This window comes from Arvicola amphibius, chromosome 5 (genome assembly GCF_903992535.2).
Source record: "Arvicola amphibius chromosome 5, mArvAmp1.2, whole genome shotgun sequence".
Classification (NCBI taxonomy): Eukaryota; Metazoa; Chordata; class Mammalia; order Rodentia; family Cricetidae; genus Arvicola; species Arvicola amphibius.
Window position 1 is genome coordinate 63,389,637 of NC_052051.1, and position 17,306 is coordinate 63,406,942.

The 17,306-nt window shown below is 40.0% G+C and overlaps 1 protein-coding gene and 1 pseudogene across 1 annotated transcript; both read right to left on the minus strand.

The window, feature by feature from the left end:
* Positions 1–97: 97 nt before the first annotated feature.
* LOC119815225 lies at positions 98–2,129 on the minus strand (annotated as a pseudogene).
* Positions 2,130–8,577: 6,448 nt separating this feature from the next.
* LOC119814818 (olfactory receptor 4F6-like) lies at positions 8,578–9,519 on the minus strand. The gene has a single exon (XM_038330875.1). It carries the CDS (start codon positions 9,514–9,516, stop codon positions 8,578–8,580), a length of 939 nt encoding a protein of 312 aa, XP_038186803.1. The 5' UTR covers positions 9,517–9,519.
* Between the last annotated feature and the right edge of the window lie 7,787 nt (positions 9,520–17,306).

Consider the following 17,306-nt stretch of genomic DNA (forward strand, 5'->3'; position numbering starts at 1 on the left):
TGTTATCCTGATGCATGGTCCATCAGAGCAGTTTTCCTTCTATTTATGTGAGAGGAGAAGCTCGTCTGCTGAGTAAATAGCACTGCTCTGTTCTCTCCTAGTCTGCAAGATCATCTTCTTCAGAGTCGTTATCCTCTTCCTCCGGTGCTGAGGGTCTGGAGGTGGCCCTTGGCAGGTCTTCAGGTGGCAAGTGAGATGGTACTTGGTTAGATAACCCTGTGGACATTTCTCACAGGCACAGCTTCGTTTTCCTTCATGAGAATTAAGATACTTCTTCAAGGGCTTTGTTCTCAAGAATAGTTTATGATACTTCAGAAACTTGATCTGGTTTTCTTGTGTGTGGATGAGTACATGCTGCTTGAGGTGCTGTCTCTGCACAACAGCTTGTCACAGTAATCACACTTGAGATTCTTCTCACCCGTGTCCCTGACCATGTGTAACTGTAGGTGGGTCAAAGACTTGTCACACAAAGTAATTCTGACCTGTATGTGTTTTAAGGTGTGTCTGTAGGTTGCTTGGATCACTAAAAGCCTTGCTACAAAAATCACACTTGTGGTGCTTCATGCTTGTATGATTCATAAAGTGAATGTGGAGTTTGGAAGGAGAGCTAAAAGTCTGGGCACAAGGAGCACTTCCACTTCCTTTCCTAGCTGTGGCTTGGCCCGTGGTTGCTGCTGTGGCCCTGGCCAGGGAGATAGCTATGGATGTGGCTGGTCAGATGAGCTTTGAACTCTGAATAGGAATTGCAGCCCTCGTCACAGTTACGGAGGTGCACATCTGGGTGTTCAGGAACACCAATCTGTTGAGTACAATCTCGGCTGTAATAGAAAAGCAGTTCATTTTCAGGAGGGATGTCTTGTAAGGCAAAGAAACAGATTTTTCCATCTTGGGGATAAGCCACCAAATTCTGTTCTTCACAGTTCCTGGCTTTGCCCACAAACATCATCCAGTTACACTTATTTTCATCAGCTGTAATGATGCAGAATTCCAGGACACCATTGTGGTGTATCTTCCAGACGTGGTACAGCCTTGTCTGTCCACTCTGCTGGTTCCATGGAGTGACTCTGCTGACCAATTAGAATCCCGAAGCAAGTCCGCACAGGAATGATTTCTGCAGTCTATCTACCTACTTCTGTCCCCACAGTGGATGTGCAGAGAACAAGTTGCTTTGGGAGGGACAGCCTTGCTCTGCTCTCTATTGGTGTGTCAGGAACAAAAGTCACTGGTCTGTGATCTGGGCAGTCTGAAAGGTAGGCTGGGTCACAGAGAGTGCACCAAACTGTAGACAAGGTTGCCATGTTTTGTTTGTTTGAATTGGAGTCTTCCATTTGCAGCGAAGGTGGTACAAAAGCCAAGCTGTCTGAGGATACATCTCCAGGACCTGTTCCCATAGCGACCTCCTGCGTGATGAAAGAGACAGCCACAGGCTCTAGGCTAAGACCAACTGCACGGAGAGAAACATATTCTAGAGAGGCGAGGTTGTGTGAGGTAGAGAGTACAACAGAGTTTACAGAGTTGATGCTCATGGCCATGGTGTGGATAGTCACTGATGGCGCTGTCAGACATCCCATTGACCTGATTTGCAATGTAGTCTGTCTTCATGACCATAGGAAGCTCCAGATCACTCCCATGGATGGGTATCACACATCCTACAGTGTTCTACAGTGTCTGCTGTCAGGTTGTTGCTCATAGAATCCACAGAGTTCATGACTTCTGGAGCCACTGGGAATTTGCGAATGATCTCCTGCAACACCATCCACTGTACGCTCCTCTGCCATTCCATCTGTCAAGACTGGGCTGTTAACCCTAGAAACATTCTCCATAGCGATTGTTGTGTCCAATGCCATGTCATGGCCATCATTAGGATGAAGACTTTGGGCACCATGTATGTTCACAGAGCGAGAGTCCATTGAAACAGCACCTAATTCTAATCAAACATTTCCATTGGCCTGATAGGGATCTAGTGCTGAAGGGCTGTTGGTGATAGATAACGCTGTATTACCATCAACATTTATAGAGTTGGGGTGGATGTACTGAGGAGGCGGTCTGTCAGCCGTGCAAGATAAAATGCCGGGCAGAATAGTTCTGAAGTAACTGCTCTCTAGGTGAGGGTAAGGTGGTGGAGGTAGTCACGTGCTATCACATTCTGCTGATGGCCGTGCCTCCGCGGACTGCCCGACGTCTCCGAGGGCTGGTGGCAGTGCTCCCCTCTGAGGGCCGGGCATGCTGGGCAGTGCCCGGGCTGTTTCTTCGGAATCGCTGGCAGCCGGACTGGCCGCCCTGAGGCCTGTGCTGGGGAGCACCTGCTCCCCCGCCCGGCTCTTCATCCATCCGGAGATCGGCCCTGGCACTTGCCTGGAACCCCGCCAATTTAACTTTTCTTTATAGCTAAATAAATTTCCACTCTGAATATATACAACAAATTTTCAGACTCCAAGACTGAATTACATAACTCAGAAATTCTGTAATTCTCTCATTACCACCATCATCCTCATATAGACAATTTCTTCTTCTTCTTTTTTTTTTTTTTGGTTTTTCGAGACAGGGTTTCTCTGTGGCTTTAGAGCCTGTCCTGGAACTAGCTCTTGTAGACCAGGCTGGTCTCGAACTCACAGAGATCCGCCTGCCTCTGCCTCCCGAGTGCTGGGATTAAAGGCGTGTGCCACCACCGCCCGGCTATATAGACAATTTCTTACACTATATCACAAACTGTGATTGTATTCACTCCTTGTTACCTCCATAGCTCTCACACACTTTCCTCTCCTGTTAGCCTCTTTCCTTCCAACCAGGCTCTCTTGTATTGTGACATGTATTTTAGCAAAGAATAATATGTAAAACTAAAATTAAAAAACAGCAAAGTAACAATACTACTAAATGTACAGTAAATAGCAATAAAAAAGGGATTCACTAAGACAAAAACAGAAACATAAAAATGATAAGAAAGAAGCCAGTAGTGAGGCATGGCTTTAATTGCAGAATTCAGGAGGCAAAGTCAGGAGATTTTCTGTGATTTGGAGGCAAGGCAGGTCTACGTAATTCGCTCCAGTACAGACAGAGCTACATAGGAAGACACGGTCTTAAAAATCCAAAAGCCAACCAATCAACCAACCAAGCAACCATCCAACCATCCAAGCAAGCAAGCAAGCAAGCAAGCAAGCAAGCAATCAAGCAAGCAAGCAAGCAATCAAGCAAGCAAGCAAGCAAGCAATCAAGCAAGCAAGCAATCAAGCAAGCAAGCAAGCAAGCAAGCAACCAACCAACCAGTCAACCAACTAGAAGATAAGAATGAGGATGAACTGTTGGAGTAGTTTCTTTCTTGGCTCACAGAAATTGAATGCTGCTAGTTATAAAACACACACAGACATATTTGCATACATGCAACACATACATGCATGCATACACACATGCACACACACCTGCATACAAGTACATACACATAGACACATAAATTCTTATGTATACATGCAAGTATGTCTGTATATGAGTGCATATATACATATATATGCACACACATATATACATAGACACTGATACACACATAGTCACATAATGCAACCAGACATATATAAGCAGGCAACACATGCGTGCACATATGCATGTACACACATATGCACACACATATGCACACACATATGCACACACATATGCACACACATATACAGACATATTTGCATATATATGCACACATTCACAGACATACTTGCACACATGCACCCACATAGATGCTTATACACATGTATAGTGATTTATGTGTATATAAAGAATTCTATCACTTGAAAATGAGAACAAAAACATGATATTTGTCTTTTGTCCTTCTCTATCTTTTTTTGTTTAATATCATGATGGCCAGTTACATCTATTTCCCATTGCTTAATTTTATTTTCCTTTATGGTTAAATAAAACTCCACTCTCTATATGTACAAGTTTTCAAATTCATTTTTTTTCTGTTAACAGACACCATGGCTCAGCTCTGTAACTTAGTGTCCTAGTTTGGGTTCTGTTGCTGTGATAAAATGTTGAACAAAAGCAGCTTGGAGGAAGAAAGACTTTCTTTGGCTTACAGGTTACAGTTCATCAGAGAGGAAAGTCAAGGCAGGAAGTCAATGCAAGAAGCTGGAGGCAGGAACTGTAGCAGAGACCATGGAGAAGTGCTGCTACCTGGCGTGCTCGCCACAGCTTCCTCAGCTTGCTTTCTTTTACAAGTGCGGATCACCTGCCAAGGGAAGACCTGCTTGCAGTGGTCTGGACCCTCCCACCTCAACCACTAATCAGGAAAAAGCTTCACAGGCATGGCCACAGGCCAATCAGATGGAGGTAATTCCTCAGCTAAGGTTCTACCTTTCCAGGTGATGCTGACTTGTGTCAAGTTGACAACTAACCAGCACACAAAACTATTGTGAACAAACAGTATTGCAGTATGTATGATGGAAAGGCATCTTTATGGAGCTTTGTCCTACAGTCGTTGGAGTGCATATACGCAGAAGTGACATAGTTGGATCATAGGATATTTCCATTTCTAGCGTTCTGAGGAGCTGCCATAGTTCCTAGAACAATTTATATACCTCTTCATCAGCAGTTTTGTTTGTTTTCCTAAAGATAGCCATTAGGACTGGGGAGAGATGGAATCTGAATGCAGTTTTAATTTGTATTTCACCAATATCTAACGATGTTGAACTTTTAAAGAGCATTTATAGCCATTTATTTGTACTTGATCTTCTGAGAACTGTGTGTTATTTGTCCCACTTATTGATTGGATTGCTTAGTTTAGTGGGATCTGTATATATTTTGGACATTATTTCTTTTTTTGGTTTTTCTTTTTATTATTATTATTCTTCTTACAAATTTTCACCTCCTCCCCTCTTTCCATTTCCCTCCCCCTTCCCCCTGGACATTATTTCTTCATAAAATGTATGGCTATTGGCTAACTTGACATGGGTGTGTTGCTCATGTTCCTCCATTTTCTTTTTTTGACACCCTCTCACTTCTTTGTTCTGAATTTCTTTCTCTCTTTCTTTGAAATAGTGTCTACTTTTCTTTTCTCTTTTGACTTTGTCTTCTGTTAGATCACATGGAGTCAGCTTCTAGCCAGTCACACTAATCTAAAATTCTCATAGTTGTATATTTTTAAATATCATAAGACATTGGCCTCCGACCCAGTACGATTAAGAAAATTATTAATCCAAATGATTGAGTAAATGTGTACTTTAGAAATTACACCACGGGGAAAAAAGGCAAATTTCTTTCTATGGTTCTTGATCTACATTATGGCCTTTAATCTACTCATGTAGATATAGTGTTGCATGTTAAAGTTTCATGACAAAACATTGAAATGTCCACTAACATGTAATTAGCCTAAAGGCCCCAGGTGAAACAGGAACATGAGGATCTTGGTAAGATATTTTCCGGCTAAGATAATTCAGTGAGCTCTGTGAGACTTGTAAGTCAACTGATAGGCTTGAAACATGAATGCAAATTCTAAAGGCATAACTAGAGTAATAAAAGGGAGGGAGGCCTAAGTTGGATAGAGGTTTACATTAATAGTGAGAGAATGAGCCAAGAGTACAAATAGACACCATGTATACATTTTCCTTCAATGTCCAATCAAATTGGGATGAAGTTGAAATTAACCTTTGCTTGTACTCAAAGTATCCAAATGACAATATTTAGAAATTATAATGCATTATCAAGTTTATAGACATGTTGGGAAAAGATTGATGATCTACATAGGAAGAAAGAATGCAGATGACATGTAATATCTAAGAAGTCACCTCTCCCCTTTAAGGTTGTTAGGCCAAATTCTATTTGTGTGATCAGCATCAATATGACATCATATGGCTGTTATGGACTCAAATATTATCCAGCAAGTAGTTTTTTCCCTTAGTGTTCCTTGCAAAATCCAGACCCCAAGTCTACTTATGATGAAAAAATTTAGAGAAACTCAAGTATTTCAATAAAGTTTGAAATGTCCAAATGTTCTAAAAATTCACAGTTATGGAAAGAGCCAGATTAAATACTGTCAGGTGAAACTCAGAAGACATACTAAGAATGACAGAGTATCTAGAATTGAGCACGGACTAAAAACAGATATAAATGAAAAAACCCAAGTTGAGTGAAATCTGAATAAGCTGTGGAGTTTAGGATAATGTTGATGTCTCAGTGACTGGAAAGTATGAATAATGCTAATGTCAGGGGATCTAAGTTTAGTTTGGGTAAAAGGCCACAAGGAGACTCTGTGCCAGCTTTGAGTGCTGATGAATCCGAAACAATGTCCAAAGAAGGCTTAAAAACAGAATGAGAAAAGGAAGAAACATCCAGCTGAATATCAGGAAAAACTGAGTAAAAAGCCAACATGAATGTTTGTTGAAATTCAGTATTCAATTAACATGAAAAGCACAAGGAGAATAATATACATGGTCATGTCAATGAAAAAGCAGTTGGAAAGCACACCAGACAACTAAGGGAATATGATCTCGAATGACAAATGACAGGAAAGGACCAGCAATCTGTCAAAAACAGATTTAATTTTTCTAAGAGACTGCACCGTTTGCAGAATCTTCCTACTTGAAGGAGCTTTCTTTTTTTTTTTTCTGTGATAACAACAGGTGATGGATCTGTCAATGTTCCTTTTTTTGGCAGGTCCTCCTTGTAGACTCTATTAAATGGTTCTCAACCTTCCTATTGGTATGGCCCTTTAATATACTTTCTTATGTTGTTGTGACTTACACATAGGATTATTTCATTACTACTCCATAACTGTAATTTTTCTACTGTTAGGAATTGTTATGCGACCTCTGTAGGGTTTGTGACTCACAGTTTGAGAGTCTCTGTTCTATTACAACTGTATGCCACCTCAGTTTTCTTAATTCCATCCCAAAGGAGTAGTCAAACCTTCCTCATAGACATGTATTGGGCATGGCACCTCCTACTCAGGGTTATGTCCTGCCCTGTAGCTCTTTAAACTGGCACATTGGCATCACCAGACTGCCCAATCCACCTGTCCTTCTTCCAAACTTCTTTTTCTTCTATCTCTTTCTTTCCTTCTTTCCTTCCTTCCGTCCTTCCTTCCTTCCTTTCTTTCTTTCTTTCTTTCTTTCTTTCTTTCTTTCTTTCTTTCTTTCATTTTTTTCTTTTTTATATGAGACAGGGTTTCTCTGTAGCTTTGGAGCCTGTCCTGGAACTAGCTCCTGTAGACCAGGCTGGCCTTGAACTCACAGAGATCCACCTGCCTCTGCCTCCTGAGTGCAAGGATTAAAGGCATATGCCAATACTGCCCAGGTTTCTTCCAAGTTTTTAATTATTCTGCTGATTTATTTTAAGTTTTAATAATTCTGATATTTTCTCCTTATTTATTTTGCTATCTCTATGTGTGCATTCTGTTTTCAGCCTTTCTAAAAATGCTACTTCTGTGATCATAGATTTATGTCTTTCAAATAACTTGCTCAACACTTGTTAAAAACAAAAACATCCTAAATGTTTTTGGATTTTATTAGAGACATAATTGATTTTTATTTGTGATTCTAGAATTGGGTAGCACCTCACTTTGAAGTTGAATGAGTGTTCTGTTGATCTAAATGGAGAACGTTAGCTTCATGAGGAGAAAAATTCTGAATAAAATATGACTCAAAGGAAAAGGCAAATTTGGAAAGAGGATGCTTTTCATTACATTCGCTCTGTTTTTTCCTTTCCATCTCCTTGCTTTGGTTTGGTTTTTGCTTAAACTGAACTGTTTAGAAATGGAGTTTGAAGATGAAAGGCTCCTTTAGCATTCTGAGCCCTCTCTTGTCTGGTCTGTGCCGCTGGAAACTCATCTGAAGCAATGGCTTCCCGTGAAAGTCGTTCATCAGAGTCAATAGTTCTTCATATTAAAGTTTGTCTTTTCAAAACAAAATGATGCAGTTTTAGTCTTACTGGTCTTTGAGGAAGCAGATTAGTAAATAAATGATAGATAAACTAGAGGTTGAAGGGGTACAAAATAAATGATCAGAATAGCAAGAAAAATCAGTTGTAGTAGACACTACAAGTAAGAACTAAATTTGAAAACAATCTCGATTGATAAGATAAATAGGTAAAGATCACACATCGACTTTTACAAGTTTATCATTATTGCATTCATCATTATACCCATGCAACATCTTTGGTGAGGACTGACATGCACAAACTTTAGCTTTTTAGTATGTATGTTTTTATTAAGAAAGTTTTATTTTATGTGTATGAATGATTTGTTTGCAAGTATGAATATATACTAATGCATGTTGGTCTCTATCATAGGCCAGAAGAGGCGGTTTGATTTATTTATACTGGAATTACAGATAGTTGTGAGCCTTCATGTGGGTTCTGGGAACCAAATCTTGGTCTTATGTAAAAACACTGACTGATCTAAAACCACTGAGTCATCTTTTCAAGCCCATTAAGTCTCTTGCAGAAACTATTAGCTGGTATTTCGCTTTTGGGGAAAGCAAGTGAAGGCATATCAAATTTTGGTAAACAAAATATTCTGGATAAATACAACACAGTCAATGCAGCAATATCCACCTGAAATTCTACTATAATTTGTGTCCTTTTATATCTTCATTATATTTAAGAAATTTTATTGTAATTGATAAACTGACTGCATAGTCTTCTCATGGCCATCTTCATCTCTTTATTCCTAAGCGTATAGATCACTGGATTTAGAAAAGGAGCAATAACTGCATCAAAGAGTGCAAGAAATTTATCCAGATGTGATGTTGGAAATGGCCACATGTAGAAGAAGATTAATGGTCCAAAGAACAAAATGACCACCATGACATGAGCTGACAGAGTAGAGAGGGCCTTAGATAAACAACCCAAAGATTTCTTTTGAACGGTCATCAAAATAAATATGTAAGAGATGATCAGAATTAAAAAGGAGGCCACAGAAATAAACCCACTATTGGCAGTGACCATGAATCCCAAGGTGTATGTGTCCATACAAGCCAGTTTAATAAACCGAGGGAGGTCACAGAAAAAGCTGTCTAGTTCATTAGGGCCACAGAAGGGTAAGTCTATGACAAAAATCAACTGAGTCACTGAGTGAATAAAGCCAATAATCCAAGAAGCAACTAAAACAAAAATGCACTTTTGTGGACTCATGATAGTCAAGTAGTGCAGAGGCTTACATATGGCAACATATCGGTCAAAAGCCATGGCTATGAGCAGCACCATCTCAGTGCCTCCAACTGCATGGATTAGGAAAATCTGAGTGATACAGCCCCCAAAAGAGATGGTTTTGTGCCTTCTGAAAAGGTCATAAATCATCTTTGGTGTCGTGGAAGAGCTAAATATCAAGTCGAGAAAAGAAAGATTGGCTAAGAGGAAGTACATAGGGGACTGTAACTGGAGGTCTGATGTCACAGTTAGAACAATGAGAAAATTCCCTAACAGACTTGCCACGTAGAACATACAGGAAAAGAGGAAGAGGAATAGCTGTGTTGTCCATGAGTTGGAGAGTCCCAGGAAGACAAACTCAGACACCACAGAGCGATTTGCTTCACCCATTGCCTCTGTTGGTTGTGACAGCCCTCATGTTATCTGAAACAGGAGAGCAATGAGAAACTCTGGTTTAGGACAAGCAATGCTCAACTGAAAAGTTACATTAAAGACTAACATGCCTTTGGAGATATTTTAAGTAAAATAGCAATTATTTATCTATTGACGAATTCTGAGAATAGGAGAAATAGTCTACTCCATGGAAGAAGTCCCCAGTTGTTAACCCAGTACCAAGTGGTCAGCCCTGAAATCATGTACGTACAATACATACAAGTAACATTATATTGACTGAGCAGATTGTACTTATGTATTTATGAATATATATGTATATGAATATATACATATATATTTATGTAGAAACAATGAAAGAAAAAGAGGTCATGAGCTTGAAACAAAGCAAGGGGGAAATACATGGAATCAGAGGGGGGAAAGTGAAGTAATTATAATTTCAAAATATAAAAATAAGTCATGCTTCTTCCAGGACAAATAAGTGCAATTAATATTCCTCACACAGATTGTTGTTAAAAATATACTAAAATAATTAACTCTTTCACTTACTTTGATAACATATTCATTATATTTTAAAAATATAATTTTGTAGGCATATCTTTGAGACGACACTGAGCTAAAGGTTTTTGGGATGTTAAATGTAAAGAAATTGTTAACTGATGATAGTATTCATGATTTGGATATTCCTTAATATATATTAATATTAAATATATGATTACATTAAATGCCCATATACATATTTAGGACTAGAGATGAACATTTCCCTTTTCTCTATATTGTGATGACAAGGTAAGAAATGGGGCAGAGGATGCAGGTTTAAGACACTCTCTGTGTGATTTGGAGAAATTAAAAAAGCCATGGATATGTTGGAGCAGATTCTGTCTGATGCTCAGTAGCATCAGAAATGAAAAATACAAGTGAAAGAGGCAACCAGAATGAGGATGTATCCCCCACATAGAAGAAGTGAGAACAAACATGTCAGAGGATGTGGTGAGGACCTGTCTCCTTGTAGGTAAAGATTCTTAAGTAAGTTCATTCACAATTAAATTAAATGCATGTCAAAAATATCAACATAATAGCCTTTTCTTATTAATTAGACAGGAGTTTAAATATTTGACAAAATTCAAGGTTTGGTGGTGCGTAGAGAAGCAAGCATTCTCACATCTGATTGCAAAAAAGTCAAGTGGTTAGGTTTCAACCCCCTTCTAAGTTTTTACATAGGTGTTTGCTTTGCTTAAGCACCTCTATCTTTATGATTGAATATTACTGAGTATATTCATATGTATTTCATGTGACTATGTATTTCAGGTAGACAACGAAAGAACATTTTTTTTTGTTATTTTGGCTAAATCACTGTTTTCAAGCTCAATGTCTTGAAAATGCCTTTAGTTTAAGTAGAGGCAGAGCATCAACCAGCTCGACAGTCCATCAACAATGTCCACACCTGATTTCCAGATTTTAAAATTAAATTTAATGTGACATAGGATATAGGTAAATAAGTCATCTTAGAATATTGTAAATTTTAGACTTTCAAGTTAGCAATGGTTTAAAAGTAAATAAGTTACCATAGTTTGTAAAACTCAGATAAGCAGTGGGCAATGTTGGTGGACTGTCCAGCTAGTCAGTGTTCTGCCTCTACTTAAATCTCAGTTCCCTGGGTGTCAAACTTGCTACTTGTTTCTCAGAATGACTATGCTTTAAAGGAGGGCAAAACTGGGACTGAAGCTGATGCTAGGACAGGGGTCACTCTTCTCAAATTGACAGTGGGCAACATTGAGAGGTCAACATCCACAAACTCATCGAATGTAGAGGGTTTGAGCTTGTGTCTGTTTGGAGCCTTCACCCATATGTTCTAGTCTCTTTGGTGAGGAAAGGTACTCTGAAGGCTACCGAAAGAGAAACATGGACACCAAACCAGCCACAAATTCCTCAACCTAAAATCTGTCCTGCTTACAAGGTGTGCTGGGGCCATGGTGGCACAGAACTTGTGAAAACAGCCAACAAATGTCTGATGTCAATGCCATGAGAGGGAGTCCATGCCTTATGTTGTGTGGGATGGTTAAGAACCAGAGACTGGATAGCCTAGAGACCTAGGGCAGAAACAAAATGAATGGTGAAAAATATCATTAAAATGATTACTAATAATATTCTTCTATATTCATAGATTGACTCCTTGTTCAGTCATAATCAGAGAGGCTTCCTCTGGTAGATGAGAGTGAGTGCACAACCACAGCAGACATAATGCAGGAGGAAGAGTCTAAATTGAGGGCCTTCATCAGGTCCTTCCCCTCTGCACTTGGGGAAGGGAAGAAAGATTGTAGGAATGAGAGAGGCTGGAGGACACAAGGAGAGCATGACCCACTGAATCAACTAAGTGGGTGCATATGGCCTCAGAGAGACTGAAGTGGGAAGCATGGGATTTGCATGGCTCCTCACCAGGTTCTCTCTGCATTTAAGGCGTTTTGTGGGATTTATAGCACTGGGCGTTTATCTCTGACTTCTTTGCCTGCTCTTAGGACTCTTTTCTTTCACTGGGTTGCCTTGTCCAGCCTCCATTTGAGGGCTTTCACCTTGTCTTATTGTACCTTGTTTTGTCATGTTTGGTTGGTGTCTCTTGGAACCTACTCCCTTCTGCAGGGAACCAAAGGCAGAGGGGATCTGGTGGAGAGGACCTGGGGAAGAAGAAAGGCGAGAGAGCAGGGAGCAGTGGAGGGAGGGGAAACTGACAGGTTGTATTGTCTGAGAGAGGAATACATCTTCATTTAACAAAAGGGCAGACAAGTAGTTTATATCTAATACTTCAGTGAAAACAGATTGAAGCCATATAGATAACGGAATAGAGTTTATTAATGAGGATTCAGACCTCAGTTCCACTGTCTTTGCAGTTTCCTAAATCTCAGACCTGTGTTCATCTGAGTGCTAGTGTCTGTGCTCATATATTCACTGCTACGTGTGAAGTGTAGCAGAAGGACAAGCCTCAGAGGCCTCTACAGAGCAGTGCATTCCCTCCTGTGCTCAGGGAAGCTTACCCTTACCTGGGCCAACATAAACAGGCAATGGACTTGAAATCATGGGAAATAAGCATCGATGGAGTAGGCTGATAATGCTAGAGTTTTTGTTAAAAACACAAATCAACATTTGAAACTGCTCAGTTAAAGACTGGCTATTCTTTACTTGGTAAACTTTTATTTCCCCTCAATTATTAAAAAAATGTTGAATAAATTAGAAGTTTCTGGATAGTGCTGAAAAAATTCCCTCAGGAGAGTTCAATATGATCATCAGAAGTTTCTCCACTGTTTCTTCTTCCTGGGGTGTACAGAGAGAGGTCAGGACATTGCTCAGCATCCTAGAAGTTGTGTGGCAAGGCCATTAGACCTGCATGCTTTTACATGAGTCCTCAGTGCTGCCTAGACAGACTGGAAGGCTACTGTCACCCAGCAAAACTTGGTTAAGTGTCTCTGACGTTCTTTTGATTCTAAACTAAGGTAACACAGGTCCCGGAAGGGCGAGGACTCTACTTAAGCTATAGAACAAACTGTTGGAAAATCTGTGCTTCACTCTTCGTCTCATCAATCCAGATTTATTTATTATTTCATTCCACCCACTTATTTTTCTGTGATTGTCCTACACTTTGTGTCCTGTCTGTGGCTCAAGGAATCACAATACATCACTTGGATGAAAGTTTAAGAAGAGAATGTTTTGAAGGTTTTATCACATAGGAATAATCAAGGTTTAATCAATTGTTTGCCAATCATCCCATATTGATGAAACAATATGAGCATGTGTCTTAACAGCTTATTGTATATCTATAAATACTGTATTTACAGTTAGAATTCAGTCCTTCAATATATATACATATGAACCTAGCTTCTTTATTGTTGTTCAAAATTATTGATACTTTTTCCACCTGGCTACACTTATTTTGTTTCTTTTTTGGGATACACATGTAAGACTCCCATGAAAATGCCACCACTACTATGCTGAACATCTCATGACTTTGCTCATTCCTCTGATTTGTATACTTCAATTGATGGGTGATACCTTTCAGTTTCCACATTGAATTTATTTCTTCTGTTTGATTAGGTTTTTTGTCTGCTCAATGTGTTTCCACTGAAATTCTGGTTTTCCTCAAAGACGGTTTCTATCAGTGGGATAGACAGAGGTACAAGGAAGTGCTGGATAGGTAGGTCAGAAAGAGCAAAGTATAACACACACACACACACACACACACACACACACACACACACACACACACACACGTCAATATAAACCTCAGAATCTTGTGAGCTAACTATAGAAAATAACAAAAAGGCAGCTTCCATCCATCTAACCTACCTGAATCAGTGTTGGGAAGATCACAGTTAGATAACACAAGCCTGCCCAGTCCTAGCCTGTGCCATGGCTTAGCATAAAAAGTCAAGTGTTGTACCTCCACTGAGGGAAAGGCAGCTAATTAGCAGCATGGGAAAGACACTGCAGTGTTGCCATAGAATTCTGAGTTTGCCATTCTGTGTACATTTGCCCACAGGAATTGTTTCCAAGGACCACAGAAATTTGGCCAGTGCCAAAGGAAAAATGTGGTAATCGGTCACTTGAGGAGAAAGAAGGCAGACTAGAGGGATTTCGTATTTGTGAATATTACAATCTTTTGCTTCATTTAAAATCATTTTGACCTATTGGTTTTCTATCTATAAGAAGAGAAATGCCATAATACTGAATATATATACTTTTAAAAAGTGAAAAGTAATGTATCATTTTCACAAGAAGATAGGAATGGAGTAAAATGTCCTTTGGTTTTTACTGCATTGTATAATCCATGTCCCATGACAATGGATGACTGAATTAGATATAAGAGTTACTGATGTCTGGTCAATATTGAGCCAATTTGTTATTTTTTTTGTTGGATTTTCTAGACAGGGTTTCTCTGTAGCTTTGGAAACTGTACTGAAACTAGCTTTTGTATACCAGGTTAACCTTGAACTCATGTAGATCTGCCTGCTTCTGCCCCCGAGTGCTGGGATTAAAGTCATGTGCCATCACTGCCTGGTGGCCAATTTGTTCTTGATTATTTGATATCAAGAGAAAAAAATCAAACTCAATTAGAATAGCTCAAATACAGGATCTCAAAGAGCTGGTGGATCAGATAAAAGGCAAGTCATTTACAGTTTGACCTTTTACAGACTAAGATATTTTTTTCTTAAAAATACCAATAGAAGCTAAAATTCAAAGGTAAAGTTTGTTTCTTTACCTAAAAAGTATGTAGAGAATCAATAAAAGGGCCATTGAAAATTATAATTATATAATATATTATTTTCCATTGGTGATTACTCAGTACCTAAATTAATAGTCCATCTGTGCAGAAGTCTGAATCTCAGGCTCAGAAACTGTGTAGTTCTTCTGGTTGCAACTGGAATTCTTCAGATATATAGGCCACATTGAAGACTGACTGGATCTGGAAGGGTCTAAGTAGCCTCACCCATGAGCCTTGAGTTTAGAACTAGGCATTTATTTGAAAATAGTGTTTGGTCATTAGTCTTGTGCAAGCTTTGTTAGCTCTGGATTGTGAGCAAGCTAGAAAAGGAAGAAAATTTCAATCTTATGTTTGAAAGCAGCCTAACTTCTGAAAACCAAAAAGCAAAACCTTTGCTATATGCATTGTTAAAAGTAAATGCAGGCCAATTATGAGTGAGTACATCCCATGTTCATCTTTTTGGGCCTGGGTTACCTCACTCAGGATGGTGTTTTCTATTTCCATCCATTTGCATGCAAAATTCAAGATGTCATTGTTTTTTACTGCCGAGTAGTACTCTAATATGTATATATTCCACTTTCTTCATCCATTCTTCCACTGAAGGGCATCTACGTTGTTTCCAGGATCTGGCTATTACAAATAATGCTGCTATAAACATAATTGAACAAATGCTTTTGTAATATGATTGGGCATCTCTTGGGTAAATTCCCAACAGTGGGATTGCTGGGTCCTGGGGTAGGTTGATCCCAAATTTCCTGAGAAACCTCCACACTGCATTCCAAAGCTGTTGCACAAGTTTGCATTCCCACTAGCAATGGATGAGTGTACCACATCCTCTCCAGCAAAGGCTATCATTGGTGGTTTTGATTTTAGCCAATCTGACAAATAAAGGACATCGAGCCTATAATTCGTAAAAAATCCTAGAGAAGCTATATAAGAAGGTGAATCCAAAGAAAAACATAGTTATCCTCCTGGATATTGGAAGTAGACAAGATTGCCGGACAAAAAATGGGAACTTGGGGGTAGGGTGGGATGGGGGGATGGGGGAATGGGGAGAGAAAAGTGTGAAGTGGAGGATGGGAAGAGCTTGGGGGAATAGGATGGTTGGGATATAGGAAGGGTGGATATGGGAACAAGGAATTATATATCTTAATTAAGGGAGCCATTCTAGGGTTGGCAGAGACTTGACTCTAGAGGGGTTTCCAGGTGTCCAGGAAGACGCCCCCAGCTAGTTTCTTGGGCAGCTGAGGAGAGGGTGCCAGAAATGTCCAGATCCTATTGCCATACTCATGAATATCTTGCATATCACCATAGAACCTTCACCTGACATTGGATGGAGAAAATGACAGAGCCCCACATAGGAGCACCGGACTGAGCTCCCAAGGTCCTGATGAGGAGCAAAAGGAGGGAGATCATGGGCAAGGAAGTCAGGACTGTGAGGATTGCGTTTACCCATTGAGACGGTGGGACAGATCTAACGGGAGACCACCAAGTCCAGTTGGAATGGGACTGATGGAACAGGGCCAAACCGGACTCTCTGAATGTGGCTGACGGTGGAGGAGGACTGAGAAACCAAGGACAACGGTGATGAGCATGAACTCTACAGCATGGACAGGCTCACTGTGAGCCTTGTCAGTTTGGTTGCTCACCTTCCTGGACTTAGGGGGAGCTGGAAGGACCTTGGACTTAACATAGTGAAGGGAACCCTGATGGCTCTTTGTCTTGGAGAGGGGTGGAGTGGGGGTATGGGTGGAAGGAAGGGGAGGGAAGGGGGAGGAGGAGGGGAGGAGATGGAAATTTTTAATAAAAAAAAAGTAAATGCAGGCATCAAGTCAGCTTAAAGACTGGAGGAATAGATTCCACTTATTGGCAGGAAGAGCCACACAATATTTTTTATCAGCTAGGGTTTTTTTTTAAATATATTTTATTTTATTACTTTGTATCTGTCTGTGTGTATGCAGGAGAGGGCACCGGAGGCCAGTAGAGGGCACCAGACCTCATTACAGATGGTTGTGAGCCACCATGTGGTTGCTGGGAATTGAACTCAGGACCTTTAGAACATCAGGCAATGCTCTTAACCGCTGAGCCATCTCTCCAGCCCAGCTAGGGTTTTTCTTTTTTTTTTCTTTTTTTTCTTTTTAGGTTAACTTTTTTATTATCTTTTAGGAACAAAGAAAAAAGAAACAGTAAATCTTTTTTTTTTGTTTTTTTTGTTTTGTTTTTTTCCAGTTTATTCATTTTTTATTAAAAATTGCCATCTCTTCCCCTCCTCCTCCCCCTTCCCTCCCCTCCCCTCCACCCACACCCCTACTCCCTCCCTCTTGAGGCCAAACAGCTATCAGGGTTCTCTACACTATGTTGAGACCAAGGTCCTCCCAACTCCCCCCAGGTCCAGGAAGGTGAGCAACCAAACTGACAAATAAAAATATTTTATTTATTTTAATTTTGTCTTGTGGTGAAGGCCTTTATGGTGCCCCACAGGTTCAAGCTTTTACCATGATCAAATCTCGTCCCTATGCCACAAAGCAGCCTTAAATGC

What these genes read in the sequence shown, in the direction of transcription:
- LOC119814818 (XM_038330875.1), bottom strand. Translation starts at nt 9,516, where the DNA reads ATGGGTGAAGCAAATCGCTCTGTGGTGTCTGAGTTTGTCTTCCTGGGA.